Source organism: Geospiza fortis, unplaced genomic scaffold, assembly GCF_000277835.1.
Source record: "Geospiza fortis unplaced genomic scaffold, GeoFor_1.0 scaffold7, whole genome shotgun sequence".
Taxonomy (NCBI): Eukaryota; Metazoa; Chordata; class Aves; order Passeriformes; family Thraupidae; genus Geospiza; species Geospiza fortis.
This window is the reverse complement of record NW_005054344.1, coordinates 4,013,044-4,032,567: the sequence shown is the minus strand read 5'-3', so window position 1 is coordinate 4,032,567 and position 19,524 is coordinate 4,013,044. Positions and strand designations below refer to the sequence as shown.

The window sequence follows — 19,524 nt, the reverse complement described above, 5'->3', positions numbered from 1 at the left end:
TTTGATGAATAAACATGGTTCTGCCCATACATGGATTTCACAGACTGGGTCTTCTATGCAATGTTTGCCCCTGCTCATGTCACCTTCACACTTGAGCTGTGGAGAGGAGGAGGGAGAATGGGCAATAGGAAGAAAGGGAGGTGAGTTTTACTAGCTGACTTTTGTCCCATTCCTAGTGGACCTTATCAGGCTTTCTAATTTTCATTATCTAATGCTGTTGCATCATCACTGGAAGGGAAATTTCTGACTGTCTTGTTTCACTTACTCCTGATGGAAGAGCAGCAAACCTGAATTATGAGAACTGAGATTGAACTTAGTGCTTGTCAGTTATATAGTTCTAAATGAAGATATTTTTCATGCTTAAAACATTTCAGATTGATACATTTCTATAGTTTGTTCACAAGTAAGTAAGAACAGCTGCATCACTTATGAAAGTTGGCTCCCAACAAACAAACAAAAAATTCAAGGCTGGGGTGTTTCTATGCCAAATTTCAGCCTGGAGTGTATTTTTATGAGTAATAAACTCCTGCCATTTGTAATGGAAATTCTGAAAGATCTTTTAACTATTTCATGGCAAAAGTATGAGTGTGGGACTTTAGGGCAAAGAAAAACATTCTTTCTCTGGCTGATGTAACTCATGACTTAGCCATTTTTGTGGTTTCTGCAAGTCTTTCTCCAGCTGTTCTAAAAGATTACTGTACTCCTGATGCATCCTATTATCAGATATTACTGACTTCTGAAAAATAATGCTGCAGTGGTCCTGTCCTGCTAGTAAGATGTATTGACTGGATGAATATATTGGAGCATCTGACATAAATCATCTTTCTGTCATCCTTTCTTCACTGTCTTCTGAGTTTCCTTGGATATATGCTGCCTTTTTTTTATTCCTAATACATATGGTTTCAGTTATTTTTCCACTTGTTATTGAGTATTTTTAAGTTATTTCAAGTCTTTAATGAATAATATCTGACCAAAGAATAGTATGGAGACCTTCCCAATATATAATCCATAGGGCTGAGGAGAGATTATATAATGAAGGCAAATTTGTAATGTGAGTTCAGCATTCACATTATGCTACAGAGACAATCTCTATATTGGGTTTTAGCAGGGTAATGCAAGGAGCAGACAAAGTCAGAAGTGGGTTTCCATGAATCCATTGTATTATTGGAAAGAGACATTCACATTTCAGAATTTCATCACTACACAATAATATCCCAGTTTTCAAGGTGGCTATAAAATGAGAAGTTTGCATTATTGATTATGAATATAAAATCACATCTGCTTGGATAAATGGGATTTTTGTGTACAAACCACTGGACAAAGTTTTAAAGGAAAGGTTAAACTATTTGACTGTAACAGTAATGAAAGCTAATGTACAAATAGGTGAACTTAGTGATTTTGAAAAGGCCAAACACTCTGCTTTAAGCACTATGGTTGAGCTTTGGAATTAGGCATAAAGAAAAAAAAAAAATATATATGTATGCATTAGGAGGGAAAAAATAAAAAAGACTTTTTTAAAAAGCCAAAGCAGTTGTACTGAGGCTGTATCCCTCTGAGCAGTTTCTTCACAAATTCTTCTTTTTCTTCTCCTTTTGTGACTGTGTCTGTACCTTGACTTCTGTTAACGTAAAGAAGCTATGGTAAATAGTTCATGATACAACACTAACAGGCCTTTCAGACAGCAGAAATATCCCTGAGAGATATCAGGTGTTTTATGCTTTGTTATTAGGTTGAGATAAATGATTTATACCATTTCTACCATTTCTGAATGCTTACATGTCCTCCTCTGAAGTCAGTTCATATGGACTCAGTGTAATCAAGCCCTGGGCTGCACTCTGTGTCTGCAAGAGATAGTTCCTGTAACTTGAACAAAGTTAATCTAGAAGATTTTGTGTAATGTGTTTCTACAAGCAGATGGTGTCCAGCAATGATTTTATTAGCATTTACTTAGACTGATCTCCATATCTCTGAGTTCTGATACCTGCAAGTAATGTTCCAGTTCAGAATTACAAACTTCTAAATTTACCAGAATGTCTTGTCTTCCATATTTATATGTGCATTAGAGATGACTAAGCAAGAAAAACTCTAATGGAAATTTTTGTTTTGATTTCAATAAGAGGGAAAAGCATAATCTACCTTTAATCAACTTGTTTGCTGACTGATTCCTATGGAACAATTTATTAAACATTGTACTAGTGGATATCTATCCATAGATGTATTTTGATGTCACTCTGGAGTAACAGGTTCTACACTGATTTGTCAGATCTTGTTTCTGTCACTGTCTGTGTTAAGTGTGGTTGTTTCACAGATTGAATCCCTGTGTGACAGAGTAGCTGTTGTTTAAAATGCTGGACTGTGAGATGTTTTTAATATGTTGAATCTGACTTTTTAACTGAAATAAATGCTCATGTTCTTTGTATCGTTTTTACATTGTTTTCATTGAATATGTTTTTTTACTCTAGGGAAACAAGATTATAAGAAAACCAGGCCTATGTTAAGAGCTACAAGATTAAAAGCAGAGGCCAAGAAAACTGCACTAGGCGTAAAGGTAGAGACTTCTTTGATAGCTCAAACCACCTTTGTGTTTGTTTCTTTTCCCCATAGATGTACTGTGTGAATATTGATTTCTGAGAGATATTGTTTATGACACTTCAAAATCTAAGTAGAATGCTAGAATCTAAAATATTTATGATTAACTGCTTTTACTTAACCCTAAAATGACTTGAATATTTGAAGTGCTGAAAGATTTTACATAGTCTGTGTCCTTGATGATGCATGTTTACTTTAAGGTTTAAAGTACTGTGTGGTTAGAAAATTGATGGTTTTAGGGTGCCTGTCTACACATAGAACAAATTCTTTACTATTTCATATAGTTAGATAAATTACAATAAACATTTCTCATGTTCCTCTTCTCATCCTGTACCAGTAGTAATTTAAAGACTGGGTTTGTTAAGTATTGTTAATTCTCAGCATTATTGTCCCACTCTGCATCCTTGTGTAGTGCTTCTGACTTGGAAAAAGAAGGCTTAACTAACAGCAAAGGAAAGCGTATGGAAAAGTACTAAATTTTATTTTGAAAGTGTTCCCTTTTCAGTCAGGTATGAAGTATAAAATTACTTTAGATCACAGCTGTGAATATGAGCAGGGAGGACAATTAGAAATATTCTCTGTTATCTACTACCAGTGTGTCATCAAAACAGGATCTATCTGAACACACATTATTTATGTTGCCTCCAGTATTTTTTTCCTCAAATTTATTTTTTTTTAATCTAACTGATACACTATTAACTTAACAGCAAGAGTAAAACCTGAGGAATATAAAAAACTAGATCCATTATCTGGGTATTCTAGTAAAAGAAACTTCAGAAATGTTAAAAGGAGAACATTTTCTTGTTTCTGGCAGATGAGAAATCAATTTTTTCAAGTTATAGCTTATAGCAAATGCCAAGGTATTACTACCAAGCTGTAACAGCTGTTAGGCTGCCAGATGATGTATTTGGTTGTCTTCCAGAATTTGCTATTATAATCACGAAACAGTGCTTTCTTTTTGCTCCTGATTGCTGATCTCGATCAAGCATTACCGTGTGATGCAGTATGTTTTCACAACATAATCTCCTCAGTTAGTGCTGTGTGTCAGGTTTTAATGAGAAAAAGTAGATTGCCTTTTTTGTTTAAAGGATAAATTATTAACCTTTTGAGTTCCTTTTCCTTCCTTTCTTATTAAATTTTCCTTTTTCTTTTCATTTTTCTTTCAATGGCATGACCTTTTAAAAGTGATGTTCTACTTGGAGGCTTAGTGTACAGCCTAATTCTTTTAAAATGAACATGTTTTTTGCATGTCTTTCACAAGTGAGAAGAGTATGAGATTTAGTCCTTCAAAACCTGTTTCATTTCCTTATTTTCTTAAGTAATTCTTTCCTAAAAATGAGGGTGAATGGGAAAGCATATGTGTAATCATATAAGTAAGGAAGAATTGAGTATTAGTGAATAAAGGACTTTTGCCATCAAGGTGCACATGTGCTCTCCAGGTCCTGAGTAGAGGTGTTTCTGAGATTCTGCTAGTTGCACTGTGTGATGTCTGAGGTTCACAATTCTGCTTCTGCCTTAAAAAAAAAAAAAAAATCTTTTCAATGTTTTCTTCTGGCTGAGATATTTTTTGTGCTTCTGGACCTTAAAACAATCTGTGGATCATCCCCAAATAGATCACAGTAATTTATCTTGCTTCCAAATTGCTGAGAAAAGCTGACAGAGCTGAAGCAAAAAGGAAGGTAAGTTGGGCACCTTTCCCTTTGGGGATTTGCTTGTAGGGGAAGGAAGGCAGGGCTTTTAAATGCATCCTTCTCACTGAGCCTGCTTAATGCCAACAACCTCAGGCTTAGTAAATGCTACAATACTTCTATCAGAACGTGGGCAATTTCTGTAGAGTAAACTCTGCACTTCTGCTTACAGACCCCAGAGTGCTCAGCATGGAAGTGAAGTGTATTTAATGTCTTGGGGTAAGGGTGCACCTCTTCCCACCTCACAGTGGGAGCTCTTCATCCTGCTCAATCCCTCCAGGAGCAGAACTTCACCATGGGCAGTAGATGTGCCTGGAGTGTATCCTGGAGAGGCTGCTTAGTTGTGAAGCCCCATAACCCCTCTCTGGAGCACGGCTTGTTTTGCTCAGTCTGGTGTTAAGATCCTCCAGCTCCCAAGTGCCATCTTTTTACATCCATCCTCCACACCTATCCTAAATCCTCCTCTGTTGTTTTCTGGATAATTTTTGAAGTAATTCTTGACAACTTCTGTTTGCTGTGACAGCAGCTGGCAGGACAGAAGCGAGCACAATTTGTTCTTCAGATCTCTTGACCAGTTGTCTCAATGCCCTGAGGTCCTGCTTGATCATCCTTAGTCTTGCTGGGGCTTTGTATGTGTCTACCTGGCAAACCAGTGGGCAATGGTCAGTGGGCCATGCCAAGCCTGGGAAGTTTGTTGGTGGTTTCCCAGAGGCTCACACACCTCCCTGTGAGCTTGGTCCAGCTGGCATATTGGGCCCTCCATTTCTCTCAAAAGGGAGTCACCAATGACTATTACCCTTATTTTTTTCTTAATTGAGGAGGTTTTCATGTGCAGGGCAGGTTGCCCTGCCCTAGGCAACCCCTCTAACCTGGATGGATCTTCATCAACATTTTCATTTCCCTGGTCCTCAGATTCCAGTGTCTCATATCTGTTGTTTAAGGGCACCTGGAGAGGTGGGGTAGATCAGCAGGGAATTCACCTGCCACCCCAAGCAGAAAAACCATTTTGACTCCCCACTGTCTCTTAAGAGCTCGTCCTTTTCCCTGGGATGAGTAATGGTAATAAGGAACATGATTCACCTTCCAAAGGCTGGGATTTTAGTCTTTTTTTATTATGTAGGCCCTAATTCTGTGATGTAGCAATTGATTAACTTAAATCTGTGTTGAGAGAAAAAAAAAGTGATATAACTACAATGCAATGTAATAAGTAGGCACTTTAAATGGAAATGTCCAAAGTTCTTGTAAATCTTTGAGAAGAAACCAGACACATACGTGTATTTAGAATGTGCTCTTTATATACATATCTATTCAGTACATGATGCAGTATGCAACATTTCAAAATAAATTAACCTTTTATTATAAAAGCTAAGTTGAAGCTAATAAAAATATTTTAGAGGAAGGATAAATATAAAAGTATAAACTTTCTGGGAAAGGGGAATTTTTGTTTGTGGTTCTGTGAAATACACACACACAATAAGCTAATACAGTGAGCACCATATAGCCACTTAAAACAATAGGCTGTTTTATGTCATTGATAACTCTAGGGTTGTTTTGCATTAGTGTCCTGAAGAAATTACATGCCTGGCTGTAAACTAAGACTTAATGTAGTATTTAGGGCAGAAAATGAGGACTAGAAAATAGTGAAGGGATTTTAGTCCTTAATTTCAATGAGGATAATGAAATTCAACTGTTGTGTATTTCACCATGAGAGCTGACAACATTAGCTTAAAAAAAGGCCGTATAAATGACATAAAACTTTTCAGAACCAATCCCCTGGAGATTCTTCACATTTCATCGCTGGCATACTAATTAGCTTGTCTTGTCAAACTTTGATTGCCTTGTCATTTTAATGCAAGGTTTAAAGTAACAAAGTTTCTTTCAGTCACGGGCATTTAGTACTTTTTAATTTCCCCAATGAGGGATTTTTATCTGTGTTGATAATGTCAAAGAAGCAGCTGAGTACTAATAACTATCCAAAGTTAGTTCAAGCAGGGTGACCATGCTAGTACTTGGTGTGTCATATTTGCTCTTTAAACATGTTTAAAGATTAAATATTGTAGCAGAGCTATTGTACTGGCTCTGTTTGTATATGTGACACTAATGTAGACAATGCCAAAATATATTGTGTCTCTTGGAAAAGCAGGACCCAGTCTCAAGAAACAGCTCCAAAAGAAAGCAATGTGCTATATGTCTCCTGGTGTTTGGATAAGACAAAATCCTTTGTAGCAGTACCAAAAAGGGAGCCTCTGAGCTTTCTCTGGGTCATTTTGTTAGCCCCCTGCATGGGGCTTGTGCTGCTGGAAGCCCAGCTGTTCATCCTTACCTAGTAGAGCAGGAAGGCCTTTCCACCACTGGTGCTAGATCTGCTCTCATTGGGTGAGGAAAACATGCCAGCAGGAGGGTGACAAGCAGAAAATGGTTTGAGAAGTGTGGAAGCTTGGCCCCCAGATAGCTGGAGTTTGGTATGCAGAGACCAAAAGTTATGGGAGTTCTTGGGGAGAGATTTTTTTCACAGGCTGCAAGAACAAATCAGTAGTCCATGGAACAAGTGATGAAGTTTTCTCTCTTCTTGAAAGATAGGCACAAATCTTAACAGTAGTATTTGCAAAGTACCTGCAAAGACATTATTGACTGCAGAATATCACTCCACAGAGAATTATTAGCAACACAGTACATCGATTCAGCTAAGGAAAAAATGTTTTCTGAACAAAGTGAGAGCTTACTGTCTGTCATTCTTTTGCATATCTGCTTAATCTGTTGTGTAGCTAAATACCTCACTATGGAGAGTTTCATCTGGAACAAGTTAGATAGGAGTAGATAACAACACATTCCTGGTGTATTTTAGCAAAAGATATTCTCCAATTTCATGGTATTCATAATCTGCAATGTTAGTGAACTACATTTTTCAAGATACAGTTTCATAGCTGTGTAGAAATTAAGGCCACAAGAGACTATTAGATCATTTGATCTGCACTTCTGTATGTTACAGATCATAAAATTTCATCCAAATACTTTCTGCAAAGTCCAAGCACTTTGTAATGACCAAAATACTGGGTCTTCAAACCAACTTATGTGTCTCACAAAATGCAGAGCAGCTTAATGTGCCAGCAGTGGATAAAGTGTGATATTCCCAGTTATCCCTGTGGTCAGGCTTTGATCCGTGACCTTGAAATGAAAGGGAGGGGGAACAACAAGTACAAAGAGAAGAACAAAATCAGATCCTTACCTCACCTGAATACATAAGTATCGTAATCATGGTGGTTTGAGATGTGAAGAAGATGCACCCACCAAAATCTTACGAGGATTTTCTGTAATAGCTTGGAGCAGTAGACCATCTTTCTCAAACCTTCTTATGTCTCTCCTTAGGACCAGTCTGTAGCACTTCAAAGAATAATCAACAACAGCAAAACCTCAAATCCTGGAAACGAAATCAATACAATTGGAGGAAAATGTCAACATCAGAAAACTTTTGATGCTATATAAAAAAGTCTGAGCAGTTAAACATAGGATGCTATTACTTTTAATAACCTCATACTTGTGGGGTTCAGAATGTAGCACTGACCATGGGAGTAATCTGAGTTTTCCTAGGGCCCTGGAGGAGAGGAGCAGCTAGGAGAGCTGAGTTTGCTGACTCCTGGCAGCCAAGTCCTTCTTTTCACACAAGCCAAAGTTGAAGTATTCTTTCCAATTGCTAAATAAAAACATACTTTTTTGAGGGAGATCAGCTGATTAAGGACTCACAGATATGGGAGCCCATATTTTCCTGAAGAATGTTCAATCATTCTTGCTCCTAGAAAATGGCATCTTAGTTCAAGACTGAACTTACCTAACTGCAGCTGGGCCTTGAAAGTTTCTTGTAAACAGGATAAAAGGACCCCACACTGTGAAATGCTTTACTTAAATACAGGTGTATATAATTACATGCTGTAACCAAACTACCTCTCATTCTTCTCTATGATAAAATAAATACCGGTCATCTCCCTGCTGGAAATCCCTCCACCTTTGTACATCCAGAAATCACACTGAGGGAGTAGTTACCCATGAAATCCAAAGACCTTCTTAGAGTCACAGTTTTTCAAGGCACAGTACTCCACTTTATAAGTACTGTATGCATCTTTGATACCTGTACATACTGTTTTGCATCTAGCTGTTTTAAAATGAATCCTGTTGTTTTGTAGGCATATAGCCAGGTGTTTTTGATGACTCTCTAATAGTACCTTGTTCTCATTATTTAAGACAACAATGATCTTTTTTCCACCTGAAATTTTCACAGTAAAAAATTGGAGCCTAGAAGTGTGGATAAAAGTTCATAAATTACTTTTGTTGCCTTCTGTTAGCTGTAGAATGTCCTGCATTAAGGAAGTAAACATTCATTTATAAATACAATTTTGTTGAAACTCTAAAACATAGTCGCAGTGAATATCCACCTAAAGTCTTCAGTTAAAAACTATATGAGGTAAAAAGATTCTAAGTTCGTATACATTTATTTTCACAAGTATCCTTGGTCAGCATGATCTTCTTTTCATCTCTTTTCAGAAAGAACTAGGGAGAATTTAGCAATTCAAAGAGAGCAATTTGTGCTACTCTTTCATGTAATTTTAAGCAGGTTTCAGGTAAAAAAGGTGTGATTCTATTTGAAGGACGATTAAAAAACATGTAAAACCCCCCTGACATTTCCTGGAAGTATGATATTTCTCTGTATGAGTAGGATATGATGCTGCCATACATAGTGTCCAGATTTTTGTTATCATAGCCAACATTTTTTCCTTACTCCCTCTCCTGATTAATCTCGTTTAGATCCTAGCTCTGCCACTTGCTCCATTAGGGTGAATTTGAGGACATAATCCAAGTATTTTGGCTTGAGAGACATAAAACTGACAAAAAATGATAAGGGAATTAAATCTACATCATGCTGTAATGGTATGCATTTCCTTTATGAAAAGTTTCTGGAAAACTTAACCAAACTGAAATCAGTAGGGTTCTACATATGCTATTCTACATGTAAGAGAATAAAATAGAAAATTCTGTTCCTTTTTAAAGGCTTCTATGACTGTACTTTGGGATTTGAGAGTAGAAATGTTTCCTAGTGTTCTGCACCATGATATAAAAGAAAAAAAAAATGGGAGAAAATGCCCTCTGATCATTTTATTTCTATAGAACTTTTTCTCTATTCTTTAATTATTCATGGTAAAATCCTTTGAGTAAATGGATGTTGCAGAGGATGATGGGGATGATCCATAAAGTGCAAGAGAAAGGGAGCTGTATATGCCAAGCAGGGAGTATTTTAACATTTCATTTCTATGCATGACTTAAAATACAAATAGCAAAGCCTGAAAAGTATAAAACAAATTAAAATGACAATATATATCTGTTGTTGCAAGTACAATACAGTGGTGCAGCATCTCATTTGCTATTTATCTTGCAAAATTTATGTTTATAAAAGTCCATAACCTGGATGCAATTCTTAAGAGACTGCATATCCCTAGCTTAAATCCTAGCTGTGAGCCAGGTGTCCTTTGTAAGGCCATTTATTTTATATTTTTGTTTCTCTGCCTTTTTCAGTAATTCAAAACTAAGGTTCTTGCATAACTCTCGAACCTGGAGTTTTAGTAAGACTTTTCATTCCCAGGGATAATAAATACTGATCCACCCACACAGTTCCCAATGGCTGTGCAGGGAAAATAGTACTGTTATCACAGTGTTACTGTGAAACTTAGGCAGAGGAATTAAAGAACGGCTTCTGTCAAGCAGTTACTGGGCAGCCTGAGAATAAAACTCAAGATTTTCCCAATTCCACTTCCTTTGAAACAAATTTTTAATGCAAAGGTTCCTGAAAATTTGCTGCTGCTACTCACAGCATTTCATAAGGGAGACTGGGGAGGAGGGAGGGGAAAGGTAAACCTATTGTAAAGCAGAAAGTGTGGGAAATGTGGCATCCAAACACGGAAAAAACTTTTTAAAACTGGAATGAATTTGCTCTCTGTGTCAAGTGTGAACGGTGCCTGCATTGTGTGGTTTTGTTGTCCACTCTCCTGAGCAGATGGAGCCTGCAGTTGTATGTCGCTTGTTTATTACATCCTCTTAAGATTAGTAGCTGTGTGGCCAGATGGGTCTGGGAGCACAGCTGTGGATACAAGGAAATAAATGAAACCTGTCTGATGCTGCCATGCCCTTTTGTGAGATACTGACGTGTTGCAACTGCAACAAAGCAAAAATCACTTTCCTTTAATATATGAGTGAATTAGATGTACTTTTTTTAAATCAAATCATGGAATCAGGAGGATGAAGTTCAGAGGATGGTACAATTCTAAGAGGGAAATGTAGTTGAAATCTGTAGCCAACAGCCTCAGCAAATTTGCAGGAGCAATTTTAATGTGGTAAAACAAATTTAAAGTACATCTCAATCATCCATATAAAATAGAAAGCAAAGGTTTCTATAGATTAAAGAATATGCTCCTATAGAACATATGCCAACTAGGCAGTAGTATTTCAAAATTTATTAGATGGCATATGTTGAATTATTGATCCAACATTCTGATAAACTATATAATGCATTCATGTAAATGCAAATTAAATGCTGCTCTATAGAAGAATGCCAGATTATGGGCTAGACTTTAAAAAATGAAATGCACAGTTTTAACTCCTTCATGTCAGTGAACACAATGCTAGTCATAAAGCCACCACCAACCCAGAGATGCTGGGTAGGATTAATCCCACAGTGCACACAAGAGATACCATCTGCACTCGCTTCTAGTCTAAGGGGAGAAATGGTAATTTTTGGGAAGAATTCACCTGGCCTCTCTTAGAGGACACAAGATGGACAGATTCTGTCCTTAGACAGTAAAGGGTGTCTTGTTGTCTTGGTTCAGTGTAGGCATCTCTTCTCAGTCCCACTGACAGAGTAGGTTTGATGTGACATCTTCTGTACCAATTCAGATCAGTTGTTATAAAATCACTGAACTTTTTTTCTTCTCTCATTTTAAATGTACATTGGGATCATTCTGATGTAATTGTTTTGTAGCTTAACATGAAGCTGAGAATTGGAGGGGAAGTTCTGGTTCTTTCCTTAGAGGGAGATTGGGGTTTGGAGGTACAAACTAACTTTGGAGCATCTCGAGTGCACAATTTTAAAAGTTCATCATGCTGATCAGGAGTCAAGCAGTAGAAGTTGCTAGCTATAGAGTCATACTTTCTGTGAGCTGAAGGGGCATAAGGATTTTTCTCAAATTTATCTTTCATCTTTCATTGTCTAGCAAAATGAGAGTCAACACTATAGGAAGTCTGCTGTGCCTTATAGAAAAATAAAAACTTAAAAATAAGAAATATTGTGTCTCTGAATGAAATAAAAATGAAAGAAATACAGGAAATAAAAGAAATATTAAGAGGATGATTGTGCTGTAATTGCATTTTTACAGAGTCCAGCCTTAAGCTGATAGGCAGTCACATAATGACTATTATATGTAGTATAAAAACATTTTTCTGTTTCTGAAAGCTGCTATAAATCATGTATACTTTGGAAGTCTCTTTTATGTTAATTAAGGAAGAGGCAGCAAGTTGCAATATTTAATGGGAAGAGAGGCAAGTGCAAATTGTTGTGCTTTTTGCCTTATTGCAGAGCTGAAGAAAGAAAAGTTTCATCCAATTCTGAGGGAGTATGTAGTTCCATGTTGTACTGCATGCCAGGAGGTTGGGAGGTAGAGGTAGCAATTTTCATTGACTTCCACCATACTGTGTTTGCTTCATTAAAAAATTACAAATTTGTTGGCAAAAAGCAGTAACATATTGCTAGAAAACATCAAAATTCACAGTGTAAATTCATAACTTAAATTTGTGTTCAAAACTGTGGTTTGTGAATTCTGTCTTTTCCTTTAAAAAAGAAGGAATTGGATAATAAAAAGATAAAAAAGCTCCTATTTCTAGGTAAAACTAAAGATTTTTAAGCTAAATATCCTCTTTCTGATGGTATATCAGACTTACCAAAATCTCCATTAAGTGAATGGATTCTACAACACTTGGAATGGTAACCACAATAGAGAAATCAATAAAGTATCAATGCCTTATGCAATTATATTATGTCTGATGATATTTTGATGCACATTGTAGAAGAGAAATAACATTTATTCCTGATTAATCTGAAAATATGGTATTATTTCTAACAGGTTTTTGTTCTTGTTTTCTTTTATTTCCACAGGAAGTTGCCCTTGTCCTTGCAGCTATACTGGTATTTTTGTTGGCATTCTATGCTTTTTTTTATCTTAATGTTTCCGATGAAGTGGACCTTGATCTGGATCCAGATGAAAACTAGCAGATGCAATGAATCTATCATCAAGATTTCTTCAGCTGCAACAAGACTACATAGGAACACACAGTCCCTTCACTGTAAGACTGTAAATGATGCCATTTCTTCAGTCCAAATTAATAAGAAAGTTTTGCAATACATCTATGACATTCCAGATCTCCAACATAAGAACACTTATGCCTGGCCAAGTGTATTTGTCGAACACCAAAGCCAGGAGCAACAGTACAATACATGAAGTTTATTGTTTACATTATGTTTTTCTCAGGCAGAAAACTTTGATGTCAAAAGACAGATGCTACTATTATCATGGGTAATGATGCTGACTTCACAGGAGTGTCTGCCTTGACCGAATTTAGGAATCTGAGCTTCCTAATAACCAAATTAGTTTTCTGTTCCTTTCTGAAAAGAAAGCAGAAATACCAAATAAAAAGTCTTTTCTTCATTTGTGTTTATAATGTATCAAAACACCCTCATCCTTTCTCTCTGTTTTAATCTTTCTTGTGCATGTGTGCGCATGCATGAAGATGGGAGAAATTGTAGGAAAAGAATTGTAGGAAAAGAATCTTCTTACAAGCAGTCTGTCACCTTGTATATGGACTTAATTTTCTGTCATTCCAGATTCTGTGTGCCCATATATCTGCAGTAATCTTTTTCATTCTTTTGCCAACTGTTCAGCACACATGTGTTCTGTTAGAAATGGCACCTGGATGACAGAAGCTCTAACATTCACATATGCTTCTGAAAGACAGTTCTTTGCCTCCTGTGCTGTCTGAACTAGTGTAAATAGAAAGTTTAGTTGATGTTGGTTTTAATTAGTGTATTGGTCTACTATTAATATAAAGTCAAAATTGTGTTTTAATTATGCTCTTCCTGATGGTTTTGGTATCAACTTGCTCTACCTATTAGGGGCATGTTGTATAAAAACATTCCTTTACAGCTATACAATCATTTTAATCATCAAACTAATGTGAGAAGCTGTAAGTAATAAGAAAACATTTTTTCTCCTGGCATACTAATAACTGGTAAATCTTGGCTCCATTACATCCTTCAGTTCTTGCAAAGTACCTTTCAAATTAGGCACTGTAGATAGCATTTTTTTCCTTTTCATAGCCAAAAGCCACTTGAAGAATTTGGTGTGTCAGAGCAGCTGCAGGGAGCTTTAAAATTCTGGCTTTATCCTGTTCTGCTTTGAGTTTGGCATATAACTGAGCTTGTGGATGTACAGACTCAGTTTTGATCCCCTTAAAAGTGTGGTCAGTCTTTCTCTGACTGAGATTCAGTTCCGATTCTGTTCGATATCAAGAATATGTAAAGCCACTGGTGCTGAATGTCACAAGGAAATTTAGGCAGGCTGACTTTCAGAAAAGTTTTCGTAATTCTGAGGCTTGGTTTTGCCTTTGACATAAATTTCAGAGCTGAATGTTAGATTTAATTGCAACTGAGGTATTTACTGTCTTGTTCCTGAGATGCCTGGCTAAGATTTCTTATAGTGATTTTGAAGACAAAGGGATACAAATCACAGCAAATACTATAATGGAAAATATATTTCTTTTAAATTGACACAGTCCCATTATCACCACTTAAGAAACTTGGATCAATACAGTTAATTTTTAAACCATATAGTAACTATGACCATATACATTATGAGTCTCTAAGGATCCACTTCATATGTGTCATAGTGTTCATTCACTTTATGCCATGCAAAACGACAACTCTAGAAATTCAGAGTACAACAGTCTTCCGAAAAATATATGAAAGAGAAAATTATATATGCAAATATATCTCATTTTCTACGTATGACTCTTACAGACACAAAATCCTAACATTTCTGTATGCATATGATTTACAGTCTGCTACTAGTCGCACACTTGACCAAACACCTTGCAACATGTTGAATTTATGGTGAAGCATTATCTGACACATGGCCCAACTTCCAGTGGAGGGAAAAGCATATCACAAGCTGTCTCCTTGGATGTGACATGCCTTTCCCTCCACCAGCACACATCACAGAAGCTGCAGACCTCTCCTGTTACTCCTCTCCTGTTACTTTACACTAGCAGTTTTCATGTTCTATAACATGCTGAAGGGATTGCTTCCTTAATGTCAGCATATAGCTCTCTGGGTCATGTATGATCTGAGAAAGATATGTAGTTACTCCCTTCATGCAGGTCATCTCTCTCAATGATCTGCTCTCTCTCTCTCTCTCATAACCTGCTCTCTCAATTGGTTGCATTAAAAAGCAAGAAGTTCTTACTGTCATATTTATGAACATGAAGTTCCTAGAACAGGAATATTCAATTTCCCATAACTGTGAATAAGATGCAATCTGATGTACGTATATATGTGATTCTATCAGCTTCCCCGATGTGAGGCTTATGAGTCCTTATTGCCCACAGTTTGCTGTTTGTCTAGTGGCTTTGTTTGGATTAGGTCTTTTCATTTGCATGAAAGATCATGAAATCATTGAGTGGTTTGGGTTAGAAGGGATGCAAAAGATCATCTATTTTCAATACCTCTGCCATGGGCAGAGATACCTTCCACTAGAGCACATTGCTCAAAGCCCCATCCTGGTGTCAAACACCTCCACGAATGGGGCATCCACAGCTTCCCTGAGCAACCTGTTCCAGTGCTTCACCACCCTCAGAATAAATAATTTTTTCTCAATATCCAATCTAAACTTACTCCCTTTTAGTATTAATCAGCTCTCTCTTCTACTTTCACAGCATGCTTTTGTAAAACGTCCATCTTTTTTGTAGGCTTCCTTTAGGTACTAGAAGGATATTCTCATGTAACAGGAAAATTTCTTTTTCCTTAGACCAGGTAGAGTTCTGTTCAGTGTATGTAGAAATATGTGGTAAATATTGCAGCAAATACACATCTTCTCTTATCAGTACAATAATTCCTAATGGGACATGTGGCTTATTTTGCCCTTAATTATATCTGAGATTGAACTATGCCTTTTGGATTTTGGACCATCTATCTTTGTACGAGTTGCTCGGTGTCTATTTTATTAATAAATGATTTTTTTCTATTTGGTTCTCTTATTAATGTTGAACATACTGAATTATGTATACATTTGAAAGGACAGTAAAGCAATCTAAACAGCACAATGTTCAAAAGTAAGCACTGATGTCAGTTTTAGAATATCTGGATTATTTTAGGCAGTTCTAGCTGCTAAACTCATATAAAACTAAATGTGGCCTATGAATATGTAAAATACAATGAAGAGAACTTCCTTTGGCATCCTACCCAATACTAATAGATCAGATCTCTTTCTGGAGTTGATCCATGCAGCTCTATCACTTCAGTTGTACAAGACTTTTTTTATTAAAAAAATTAGTAATTTTATATGCTTGTTTCAAAGAAGGATTGCTGATCAAATAATTTACATGGCACACCTGGCTTAATGAGTTTTTTCAAAGATATTCACCTGAAGGAAAAGGTAGGCATCAGTAGTTGCCCTCTACTCCTGGAGTAAATTGAATTTCTTTCCAGCAGAGGTTGTGGAGGAAATGCCTATACTGAGTCCTTGTGCTGTGGGTGGGAGCAGATGTCCTGTCTGGAATAATCTCTGCCTAGGAAGGCATAACAGTCTTCCAGAAGTGATTTTGCTCTGTAAATCTCCCTAGGTGATTTTCCTTTTCTCTTTGACTCTTCAAAAGCAGAACCAGCATGTAGACCATCTCAGGACAGAAGCCTCAGTCTAGTATTTCTACTAGTGCTTCTAGTGAACATTGCCAAGGAAGGGCTCTAGCTCTACTATCTAGAGTCCATAAATATATTTTACTGGAAGCTTAGGAGGTGTGTTAAGCATTTCCCTAATAGACCCTAGAGATACATTTAAACTTTTCTTGAAGAATGCTGTGGTTAATGTTCACTGTTGCATATCATATAGACACCATGTGATTCAGAATCAGCTCCTTCCATGCATCAGACCAGCTGCAGCAGGTTTGTAGCAGGACATGTAGACTGGGAGATTGTGCTGCAACATAACTGCAAGTAGCTACAACAAGAGCAAACTATCTGTTTACTTAGGTGTCCTCTAGAGCAGCTGACCTAAAAGTTTTGCTTGAAAACACAGGTTTTAAACAATTCTACTAAAGGAAAGCACAGTGAAGGCCCTACAAAACAGTTCATGCCTCTTCCATGAAGCTTGCTACCATTCATCTGCTGACTTAGGGCCAAGTTTTGAATGCTGCCATTTTCAGAAGGAAGATGGTGCTAGGAGCTCCCAGCAGAGTGATGATTGATAGGGGATTGTCATCCCTATAAGGCACAACTGAGCCACTTGGTGAAGGTCAAATGCATTCAGGACAATCCTCTGTAGAGAACTGTACTTGAAAAGCAGAGTAGGCAAGTTAGAGTGCCAACAAAAGAGATACTACAGATCTTGATTGCATTTCAAGTTCTACTTAGAGTAGCATAGTAATTAGTGGTGCTTATGACTAAGAAAATAACAGTATGGCACATCAATAAGACAGCAGAAATGCGATGTTGGAACTGCATCCTAAAAGATTTTACAGTGGATTATGCCTGCACTTTGGGAAGTGAAGCCATGAGATGAATAAATTGGCAAGGATTATCTGTGATCTTATGCTTACAATATTTTTTCCTGAAAAGAGCCAGTGGAGATATTTTGCAGTACTTTTCTCTATCATCCTCTTAGTTTACTGGAATGCATTTTTGTAGATGTATTTCTTTCTACACATTTCCAAGAGTGAAAATATATTTTTTTGCAGTTCATCAATTCATTTAATTGACAGAATCCTCTACTCATCCTTTTATCCCCCCTTAATCACAATCAAATTAGTGGGGAGACAGCCAAAATGTTAGGTACCAGTGTCTCTCAAGCAGATGTCACACCACTATTTTTTAGCTCGTTTAAATGAATAAACATGTTAAACTGTGAAGTATTACATTTTAGATTTTTTCATTAAAAAAAATGGGACAATCTGTTTACTGTCCTTAATTGAGACAACAATCCTTGTGGTTGCCAGTTTTGGCAGTTGTAATGATGAACTATAAATATTGGGACAGACTGACTGATGATTGTGGAGGATAGTTCAAGTACAATACTCATTCTGCATGAATACTTTTTTCAGTGCTACATTTTTTCTAGCTTCTGTGATTGTTGTACTGGTTTTGCATGTTAAAAACAAATAAATACCTAACTAGTCAATCAGTAGGCTTGATTCTGTTGTCTTATTCTCCATAGCTACATACAGCATAGAAAAGCTGTCTGCCCTGGAGCACAGTTCATGCCTTGCCCAAACTCTCCCTAAAAGGTATATGTCCACGTCAGTTAGAAATATGAGCTACAAAGAGCTTTGTTTTGCTGGACCATGGAAAAACTGAGCAGCATAAAGATCTTTAGTACTCTTTTTGCCATTTCACAAAGATACTGTAGCAATTTAAAATAGTGCAGCCACAGGAGGTGAGTATGGAGCTTGGTGACAAACAGATAGCATAATTCTATTGCACTTTCTGCAGAAACAAGACTGCACGAAAATCAAAGCAAAATGTCCAGTTCTTCCAGGAGCCAACCACCTCACAATTCATGTTGCTCAAGAAGAGCTAAGTCTGATATCAAGACAGAGCTACCACAACTTCTTTTTCATAGAGTGATAAAAGGGTCGCAAGGAGATAAAGGTGTCTGGAGCAAAGCAGCTTCTTCTTGGACCAATGGGTCATTTATTTAAGTAAGAAAGAAACAGGGTTTGGGGATTTACACAAAGCATAGGTCAGAGTAGTTGCTGCTGCCTTCATGTGTAAAAAAGTCATGTTGTGCTAAGATAGAGTAGTTTTGTGTGTCTGTAACAGAGTTAAATGTGAATGTTCTGATACTGGCAATGTCCACATTTTTCTAGAGACACATTCTCCTGTGATACTATTAGCAGAGAGGGGAGATGTGGAGGGAAATGGCAGGGGAGCCCTTTTGCTGATTCTGCACTCCTAAAGCATCTCTCCTGCTCAGTGGGTAGCTGCTGGTGTTTAGAGTAGGACTGCAGTCCTGGGTTGCTTTGGACAGGCTACAAAAAGAACAGAGCAGAGCTTAACCTACAGGGTGAATCTCCTCCCATTACTGGTGCCTGTTTTGTTACCACAAGTAAATTCACTTTTATTTATTAGGTTCTCAGGAAAGTGCCAGAAAAATTGTCTTTTGTGTTCTTTTGAAACTGTTCTGCATAGTTGTTTTGCTTACTGCCTGTGGGACTCCTATCCAGTCAAAGAATGCCACACTGATGCCTACTGCTCTTTGGTAGTATGAGCCCTTATCCTTTTGCAAGGAAGGTCTGGGGAGTGACCTGCCAGCTCCCCTGCTCTCACCTGGAGCTGAAGAGGCCTCAAGTCACTATTACTGTGTAATGTAGTAAAACTTTTTCTGTTTTGGTGAGGACAGCAAATTGTGAATTCAGGGCAGCTTTATTTGGTCTTTCCTGCCTGAGGAACTTTTAGACCCACAAGCATGGTGAAACTCAGGTTTTTCCCTACTTCCCTTTTGATGACTTCCTTCAACTTAAGATGAGCTAAGGTGCTATGCTTGTCTACTTAAGGCAGGGCTGTTTTAACAACAGTATCATGGGGTTTTGCTGCCCTAAAGAGCTCATGACTGCAGGTGACCATGTTCATGTTTATGTGTTCATTAATCATAGCCTTTATTGAACTGCTCTTCTCAGGCAGTACTCTGCCTTTGTTCCACTCAATCTCTGCTTCTCCAGTAATAACAGGATGCACTAAAGAGAAAAGAGAGTAGAGTGCTTTTTTAGATCATTACCAAAGCCACAAATTAATTTAAAGTTAGTCAATATATGTGGAGGCATTCTCCCAGTGCACTGTATAGATGTTTATTCTGAAGAGCAGCCTGTCCTTGTGAATTATATTTGACAGTCCTTGCACTTATACATGGAGGGGTTTGAGTTCACATTAAATAAGTTGTAAACATGACTG

At 37.2% G+C, this 19,524-nt stretch overlaps 1 protein-coding gene across 1 annotated transcript in view; it reads left to right on the top strand.

Annotated features, from left to right (window-relative positions):
- TRIQK (triple QxxK/R motif containing) overlaps positions 1 to 17,758 on the top strand; it is a 61,216-nt gene extending 43,458 nt beyond the window's left edge. Inside the window, exons 3-4 of the mRNA XM_005422891.2 lie at positions 2,463 to 2,548; positions 12,469 to 17,758. Coding sequence (XP_005422948.1) covers positions 2,463 to 2,548; positions 12,469 to 12,582 — 200 coding nt within the window. The 3' untranslated portion in view covers positions 12,583 to 17,758. The remainder of the gene's footprint in view (positions 1 to 2,462; positions 2,549 to 12,468) is intronic.
- The last annotated feature ends 1,766 nt before the right edge of the window (positions 17,759 to 19,524 follow it).